The sequence below is a fragment of the Eschrichtius robustus genome, chromosome 10 (genome assembly GCF_028021215.1).
Source record: "Eschrichtius robustus isolate mEscRob2 chromosome 10, mEscRob2.pri, whole genome shotgun sequence".
NCBI classification, from domain to species: Eukaryota; Metazoa; Chordata; class Mammalia; order Artiodactyla; family Eschrichtiidae; genus Eschrichtius; species Eschrichtius robustus.
This window is the reverse complement of record NC_090833.1, coordinates 47710118-47719525: the sequence shown is the minus strand read 5'-3', so window position 1 is coordinate 47719525 and position 9408 is coordinate 47710118. Positions and strand designations below refer to the sequence as shown.

General features: G+C 36.9%; 1 protein-coding gene across 1 annotated transcript; it reads right to left on the bottom strand.

The window, feature by feature from the left end:
- Window positions 1–1536: 1536 nt before the first annotated feature.
- C10H9orf57 (chromosome 10 C9orf57 homolog) lies at window positions 1537–8848 on the bottom strand. Its single transcript, XM_068553902.1, has 3 exons — window positions 8755–8848; window positions 4956–5111; window positions 1537–1661 (listed from the first exon to the last, which is right to left on the bottom strand). The coding sequence occupies exons 1-3, from the start codon at window positions 8846–8848 to the stop codon at window positions 1537–1539; spliced, it is 375 nt and encodes a 124-aa protein (XP_068410003.1).
- Window positions 8849–9408: the final 560 nt, after the last annotated feature.

Below are 9408 nucleotides of genomic sequence, written 5' to 3'. Positions count from 1 at the left end.
AAACAAAAATAAACAAATGGGACCTAATTAAACTTAAAAGCTTTTGCACAGCAAAGGAAACCATAAACAAAACGAAAAGACAAACCACAGAATGGGAGAAAATATTTGTAAACGGTGCGACTGACAAGAGATTAATCTCCAAAATATACAAACAGCTCATGCAGCTCAATATCAAAAAAGCAAACAACATAGTTCTCTTCTCATTACATCACTTGGATTGTGAGTTAAGCTTGGGAAGCTCCCTGGAGTTAGTCACTGATGATCTGATCTTGTCATTTGTTTCCTCCAATATATTGGGTAATAACATTAGTTACATTTAAAAAACAAAAAAAATAGAAGTAAAATCTCAATGAAGTTCACTGATTTAGGATAACCACTGTTTACCAATGTAGCTGATGCATAGAGTGATAGAATAGTAGCAAATGGATTTAAATCTCAGGATGAAGAAACTTTTTTTTTTTGTAGTTTCAGAAATGTGGTCTAAGGAATATGGGTAAAATGAGTGTGGAGGAAAATGTCTAGTTTCCTTGGGCTTTTTAAAAATGCTTGTTTTACTTCAAAGTTTATAGAAAAGCATTTGCTGAAAGTCGACTGTGTGTAGGATGTTGTCCTAGGTTCTGTGAAAAAAATAAAAAGTTCTTATTGAGATTTATTACTTACCATTTGAATTTCTCAAACTCCTAGAAATACAGAGAAAAACAACTTTAAATTTTAAAACACAACAATCTTGAAGTTGCAAAAGTAGGGCATTGAATGAGAATAATTGAATATGTGGCACATTAAAAAATGTGAAATGCAGTTCAGAGTATATTCATAACACTTTAAAATTCCTTGTGGATGGAAATCCATTTCCCTGCTTCCGTTGAAGTGCTTGATCTGCCAAAACTAGATTAGCCAAAGCACTAAGGCGTGGTTAAAGTATAGAAATGCAGTATTTTGCCAAATCCTAACACAGATGGGAAAAATAAGTACCAACCCTCACACCTTCTTGAGCCCTTTGTCATTTGGGTTCATAGTTCTTACAGGCCTGGTTTGCTGATTCCTGGCTTATTTTTCCTAAAGTGTTTGTTAAATCAGTTTCTCCAGTACAATAAATTGCCCTGAAAGAGCAAGGCAGTTTGCTTTGGAAACCAAATGAACCCTTTCGGGTCACTTGGTATCTTGTGATACAATTCATTTGAAACTTTATTTTGCAATATGGAAATATTTAGGAAAATTAGTAAACTAGAGATGATATGAATCATTTGACTCAGAGAGTCACTCACGTTTTTACTTCTTTGTAGCTTTGAAATCATTGAAAGGGGAAACAAAAAAGAGAAGAGGAGAAAGATTGTGCTTGAAAGGATGTTTCTGAGATGAGTTAGGAGTGGTGGCTGAGAAGTTGGGCATCTTGAAAGCCCAAATTGGTTTCAGACAATAACTCCTACAACCTGCAGGTCTGAGGCTTTTGCAGAAAGGTGATTGATGGTATGGGATGACCAGTTCAGGCTCTGAGATTGACTGATCGGTCAAGCAATTTGGATATGGGCCCCTGGATCAGAAATTGCACAAAGGACGATGGCAGCAGTGAGTAGAGTGAATTTCATAAGTTGTCACAATTCTCTTGAAGCACTCGTCTTGGCTCTCTGTGCAGCCTTGAACTGAATACCATTGAATTCCACCTGGGGGAAACAAGAGGTCATGGTAGAAGAATCCCTTGGGAGGTACAACCTACTCGGCCTCAGTTGCTTCAGATAACTAACAGGTTAAAAAAACAAAGACAAAGGAAAACAAAGCAAAAACTCTAGGTCTATCAGTATACAATCATCTTGCCTTTTAAGAACTCCCACCTAAAGTTATTCTAGTTGTGTGCATTGCAATACAAAAGCTTTGAAATTGTAAAGCAAAATAGCTTTCAAACTCAGTTCATAAAACTATGCAATTGCCAGTTTCTGTGTAGAAATTTCTGAAATGTTAGCTTTTTAGAAACTTCCTAATAATCATCCCCCAGTTTTACCAGGTCATGAGTTATTCAAAGGGCCGAATCCACAGAAGGGTCATTTAGATGTGTAAGTGCTTCTTAGGAATGGAGGTGTGTCGTTGACCTCATTTAATTTTCCCCGAATTACAAGTAGTAATGCATGTTCGCTGTGGAAAATGTGGACAATACACAAAAGTGCAAAATAAGTGACAACAATGTCCTGTAATCTTAGCATTCCCAGTTTCAGTTGTATGGGGGAGAACACAAATGAGCAATTCTCTAAAGGCAGCAAAACATGGTTGGAAACTTGAGAAAACAGTAGCCTTTCAACTGTGGGCGATTTTGCTCCCCAACCCCAGGACATTAGATAATGCCCATAAACATTTTTGTTGCTACAACTTGGAAGATGTTACTGGGATGTAGTGGGTATAGGCCAGCAGTGTGCTAAATATCCTACCATACACAAAATATCCCTGTATAACAAAGAATTATCCTGCCAAAGTGTCAATAGTGTTGACAGGGGCTTCCCTGGTGGCGCAGTGGTTGAGAATCTGCCTGCCAATGCAGGGGACACGGGTTCGAGCCCTGGTCTGGGAAGATCCCACATGCCGCGGAGCAACTAGGCCCGTGGGCCACAACTGCTGAGCCTGCACGTCTGGAGCTTGTGCTCCGCAACAAGAGAGGCCGCGACAGTGAGAGGCCCGTGTACCGCAATGAAGAGTGGCCCCCGCTTGCCGCAACTGGAGAAAGCCCTCGCACAGAAACGAAGACTCAACACAGCCAAAAATAAACAAAACAAAAAAAAAATAGTGTTGACAAACTATTGATAAAACCATCAAAAGCCTAAGTTCCAGTGGTATTTGTTTTGCATCAGCATGCAATGGCAGACTTTCCATGTTAGGAAACTGCTCTTCCCACAACATTGTAGTTATCCCAGGTCCTTGACCCAACCAAGAGCTATTGTCAAGATTTTGCTGTATAAGCTTCCAAGCTCTTTCTTATGTGCAGAGTTTTTATGGTAAGTTGACTAGATGGCTATCTGTCCACCTTCAGGAAGGGAAGTCACTGAGAGCTAACGTTTCATGGCTCCAGGGGAGCTTGGCCCCTTTCCTCTTCAATAAGGAAAGGGTTCTTGACTGGTATGGGTGAGAGTCAGAGGGAACTTGGGGCTCAGAGAGGGGACATAGGTTGAACAAAGCTCAAGTAACCCTGTTAAAACCCAAACCCCAGCAGACATGACCCCAAATTTTCTTCCTCTCTCCCAACTGACTTTGATTTCCTCTAATTTTTTTTCTCCCCTTCCATTTCCATAGAGAAATTTAGAGTTTTGCTTTGTGGATTTTTATACATAAGTGGCATACTATACGTACTGTTTTGCAACTGACTTTTTTTCTGCTCAACAATGTTTTAAAGATTTTTTTCATGTTAACAAAAGGATCTGGTTCATTCTAAGTATTACATAGCAATCCATGGTCTGAATATATCATAGTTTAACACCTATAGACAAACATTTAGATCATTTCCATTACTTTACTATTAAACATAATGCTGCAATGATAACCTTGATACATGCCTTTTTGTGTTACATGTAAATATTTCTTTGCAGTAGATGCCAAGAAATAAATTGCTTTGTAGACAACTGTGCTCATTTAAAATTTTAACTGAAATTCACAGTGTCTTTAAAAAAGTCAAACCAATCTAAACTGTCATTAGAAAATGTATGAGAGTTCCCATTTCCCCATATTGTCACAACCCTTGATATTATAAAACTCATAATTTTTAGCAATTTGATGGGTTAAAAATATTATTTCTGTAATTTGCATTTCTTTGATATTTACTGATGGGTTGAGCTGCTTTTTATGTGTTTTTCTTTTTTTCCAAAGTTTAGGGCTGCTCTGTTTATTTATTTATTTATTTATGACTGTGTTGGGTCTTCGTTTCTGTGCGAGGGCTTTCTCTAGTTGTGGCAAGCAGGGGCCACTCTTCATCGCGGTGCGCGGGCCTCTCACTGTCACGGCCTCTCTTGTTGCAGAGCACAGGCTCCAGATGCGCAGGCTCAGTAATTGTGGTGCATGGGCTTAGTTGCTCCGCGGCACATGGGATCTTCCCAGACCAGGGCTCGAACCCGTGTCCCCTGCATTAGCAGGCAGATTCTCAACCACTGCGCCACCAGGGAAGCCCTGCTTTTTATGTTTTTAGGTTAAGTCATTTATATCTCCTCTTCTGAAAATTGCCTTTCTATTTCTTTAACAAGTGTTTTTTTTTTTCCTTTTTTTTTGATTGTTGGTCTTTTAAAAAATGAGTTTTTTAGAAGTTCTTTATTCTGGGTAGATATTAATATTTTCTTGTTTTTTCCCAATTATTTTTGCCCAGTTTATTCCTTATCTTTTATAGTTTTGGAGTTATCATTCATCTCATAAATTTTAAAATACTGATATATTCAAATTTATCATTTCCTTTATGATTTCTGTCTTTTGGATGTTAAGGAGGCCTCCTCTCTTTCAAGCTTAAAATATGTTCTTCAATATTTTCTTCTAATGTTTTCATCATTTGGATTTTTATGTTTCTCTCTTTAATCCATGTGGACAAGGCCAGCTTCCTGGGCATTAAACCTGTGTGATTACACAGAGCCCTGCACTTAGAGGGAAATTATGTATTAATTTTTTGTGAGGATGTGAATGGTGTGAATGAGGCAGTATATAAATTTCTTTAGGAATGTGTGCTCTGGAGTTAAGTACTCACATTTGAATTAGACTACAACACTCCTTAACTGTGTAACATCATGCAAATTTCTTAATCTTTCTATGCCTCAGATTTCTTATCTTTAAATTGGGAATAGCGACAAGATCCAGCTCATATCATTGATTTATTGGTGTGATGTAATCTAGGTAAAGCCCTTAGTATAGCATGTAGTAAATGCTCAGTGAATGTTTGCTCTTACATAAGTTTTCCTGTGCTCATTTTAGTTAAATGTTTTTAAAGTGTTATGACTTACCTTTAATATGGACCTCTTTTATACAATACTGTTCAGGTTTTGTTCTGCAGGTTCCAAAGTCCAAAAGACATCCATGGAAGGGGATTGAGAGGTTACATGATCTACAAATCACACCTCCAACACCTCCAAATACAGGACAGAAACAATAAGGGAAAAATAGAGATGGACACCAGAGACAGAAAAAAAGACAGAGAGAAAAGAGAAATCCAAAAATAAAGCAATGATTTTCAACTTTAAAAAGTATGCAGTATTTTATAAATTGATTCTAAAAAGTCACATAAATTTAAAATATTTTTATTTGGAGAATTTAATGGGGGAAATTTCATAACATATGCTACATTAAAGAACTGGAAGCACTCTGAACTGATACTAATAAAAAAATGAAGCCAGGTGGGCTAAACAACTTAGTTGGTTAAAATGTATTCAGTTCCTCAGAGCCTAATTAAATCAAACCAAAGTTATTTGGCCAGAATATTTAATTTCAGCCATATATCCACTGTTAGGTCTTCATTTCCATGTCTAAGGAAGTACATTATATATAGTAGGTTCTCTATATTTATTGTTTGATTAATATTTACATATTGGTAATCTTCAATACTCAAATTCAGTGGCTTAAAAGTGTTTTTTATTTTGGTTATGTAGAAATAGCCCAGAGATTTTTGACCTTGGTCAACGTAGATAAGATTGGAAGACATTAACTGGAAGATTACTTTCCAAATCTGACTATGCATCAGATTTACTTAAGCAGTTAAAATGAACACAGATTTCCACAGCCTCCACAGAACCTGAGTTAGAATCAATAAGAGGTGGGGCCCAGGACTCCATACTTTAGATATCCAGAAACAGTGGAGGGCGTGTGATTTGAATGTAGATGTCTGGACCAGTTTTTGAGAACCACTGGTTCTATTGAATTCAGGAATCTCCTTTATAATAACCCGTATAGGAAGCCTTGGCTAGTGATGGAGAGCTCATCATGATTAAACCAGTGCAGATTGTTAAAGAATTCTTCTGAAATTGAGCTGAAATTTGTCTTAATGTTCATAGTTCCAATCTTTTAATATATGAAAACCATTGCTGTTCCACTCCTATTCACTGGTTAACTCTAAAGAAGAGTTTACTAAACATTTTGTGCAATGTATTTTATATCTCCGACATATTGGGGATTAGAAGAGATCACTTTTAATAGAAAATAGTTTGGCTGATGAGGCTAATTAACCTCTGTTGACTATTCTCCCCAGCTTCAAACTCATCTAAAGATATTTTGGAAATATCACATTGGTTTTCTCATTGAGCATGACAGATTTCAATCCATAATCAATGATCAACCAGCAAATATTTTTTAAAGAACTAAGCTTATGCCAAGGATTCTGCTAAGCAATTTACATTTCCCACAATAAATCTTTCAGGCAGGTAGTATAGTTGCCCACATTTCACATAAAAGAAAACTGAGGCCTTAAGATTTTAAGTAGCTCACTTCAGTGGCAGAGACAGGAGTTGAAAGAGGTCTGATGAAATCCAAACCCCTTGTTTTTAGCAAGCACACCATGTCACTGAAGTTGCCTTTGTGTATCCCAAACCTTCTGATGTCACCTTCTTCTTGCTGGAGATTTTGACTCTTCCAAGATTCAGGGTCAGTCTCCTGCCCAGAATACTAGGGCTGCTTGCTTCTTCAGGTCATGCCTAAGGGAGTTTTCCTCCTGGACTCGTGATTTCTCAATTCATAACTTGTCCTTAATGATCCACTACATAGCTCAGACCTTGGTGCCAGTGGCCCCCCCGGTGGAGAGCTTATATGATGCCAGATCTTTCTCTGCCGTGCCTAAGGCCCCTGGACTGTTTTCCTGGATGAGATCTGCTGTAGTTTCTTTCTCTCCCTCTCAGATGGTCCTTCTTCCTTCTGGTTCCACACCCAATATCCACAGCCTTCTTCCTAAAACCTTGGCCATGACATTCTTTACTACAGCTGAAGGCGATGCCTTAACTTTTAGGCTTTCTGCTGACCGTATTTGTTCCATTGCATGAATACTTATATGTTCACAGATCCATTTCCTTTCTTCCAGTCTCTTTTTGTCTGAAAATTTATTGTTGGTTTTATTAATATAACATATGATGCATACCAATTTGACAACTAAATTTAAAGTTTCAGGTTTTATGTTAAATTAATAGTTTCCTCACATGATTAATTCTGAAGTATCCTGTTCTACTTTATGATCTTATTGTGGGGAAAATCTAATAGACTATATTTAATTACTCAAATGCATATTATAAATATATATGTAATTATTTAAACATTATAAATCATGATGATGGTGCTCTTTTTAAAATAGCCATCCCTTACTTCATGGACACTCCTTACTTCAAAATTTCTCTTTATGCTGAATTTTCTTCTTTTACCCTCACATCTTCCCTGTGTATTCAACAAAATTAATGCAGTCTCCTGCCTCAATCATTTTTTTCATGATATCCAAGACAGGGAAGATGTTCTCTTGAAATTTTTCATCTATTCCTATGTTCCCTTCCACATTCTTTACAGAAGAGAAGTGTAAAGACTTAAAATGCAGCAGCGACCCAAGCAGTTTGAGTTTGCTCCTGCCCTTTCTGCAAGGGGTCATCAAAACTCTGTTGTGCATTGTATATAGTAATGAGGGTAGTGTGGGAAGCAGAGGCTACAAACAAGTGGTCCAGGGGCTAGACCTGGTCTGTTTAACTTGCATAGTGCTTTCAAAATGTTAACATTTAAAAGTTGGGAGAGTTTTCCTGCAAACCTGAATATCTGGCTTCTCCTGAAGAATCAGATTTGGCAGTGTTCAGCTCTCCTTTCTCCACGTCAGCTGGGTACTGGCTGCCCTCCTCTGGTTTTGTTACTGGATGATCCCCCCCACCCCCACCCCCCATTTATATTATCTGACCAAACACTTTAGGCATTTGAGATGGTGATCCCAGTATTAGGTACCAAAAGTCTCTAAGTGTCAGTATTAGAATTTTATTTACCTCTGGGATACCTTTTAGATTCTTCCTACTGACATGTGGTCTCCAGACCAACAGCATCGGCATCACTTGGAAGCTTGTTGGAAATGCAGACTCTCAGGCCCTACACCTGACCTGCTGAATCAAATTGTGCATTTTAACAAGATCCCCAGGTGACTCATATGTAGATTAAATCTTCTGACTTCAGCATAGAGCAGCCATCTTCATTAACCATATTACCATTTCATTGGGAAGGAGAATTCCCATGTGCTTAAACATGCCTGTTTGGAGATATTACCTTCATGAACATCTACCTAATTTGAAGGGCCTTAGGAATTCTGTAAAAGGGATTGAAAGCTCTCTGTTATGTGGTTCTTTTATAAATGAAAGAATATTAGAGTTGGTGGTGATGAGCACATAGAAAAAGTGCTGGGAGAGCCTTGTCTATGCTTATTTGGTCATTTTTTGTGTCATATTTATAAGGGCTTCCTGCCTAGATTGATTAGTTCCAGCTTAATGATAATAATAGCAACATGTGGGCCACCATCTACCAGCTCAGTTTACTCATGTATAAAATGGGAAATAATAGCACTTAACTCATAGGATTGTCATATGGATTCAGTGCATTAATACAAATAAAATATTTAGACCAGTACCTGGCATATAGTAAATGCTGAATAAATGTTAGCTCATTGTTATTTAAGGGTTTACTTAGGCTTTGTTTTAAGGACCTTTAGTACTTTATTAAGGCCACCCTCCACTTATATTGTAATTCTGCAATTTCTTGAGTAATTTTTCCTCTTTTTTGATTTATGTTTTCTTAATGACTTACCACCTAAGAGGCAGAATAAGATAAAAGCGCCACTGAAGACAATCCTTCTCATTCTAAGATTTCTAGCCAAAAAAGAAGATGGATGGAAGGACATGTACCACCATTAAATCTTTCCTAGGGAAGTAATAAAGTTGTACATTTGTTAGCTATTGTAAAAAGGGAAATCACTAAATAAGTTTCATTTCTTTCATTAAGAAACTATAAAGAAATTCATTTTGTGAAGGAGGAAAAACAATGTACCTGTCTATGTCAAAAATTCACCATAAAACTTTTCTTAGTTCCAGAACATTTTAGGTTTAGCTGTCTTCTTATTATCAAATACCATTCCCTCCCTTAATAATTTCCCTGAATTGAAAAAATAGGAAATAATATAGATAACGTTTCTAGAACAATATCGTGTTAAAAATACTTTTAACTATTAGCCAAAAAATTTTTATTTATGCTTCCTCATAAACTACTGCTTTCATTGTAAATGATCATATTTATAAGGAAAGTATTTATATCATAGTTAACAATAGTTAACACTTATTAAAATGAAGAGAAAGAAATTGTCAGATTGGCTAAAATATAACATTTCAGTTATGCATAACTTACCTGCCTTCTTCATAAATGTATTGTGGGAATTTTCTAGGTCTGAACTTCTTTAAAAGGTAA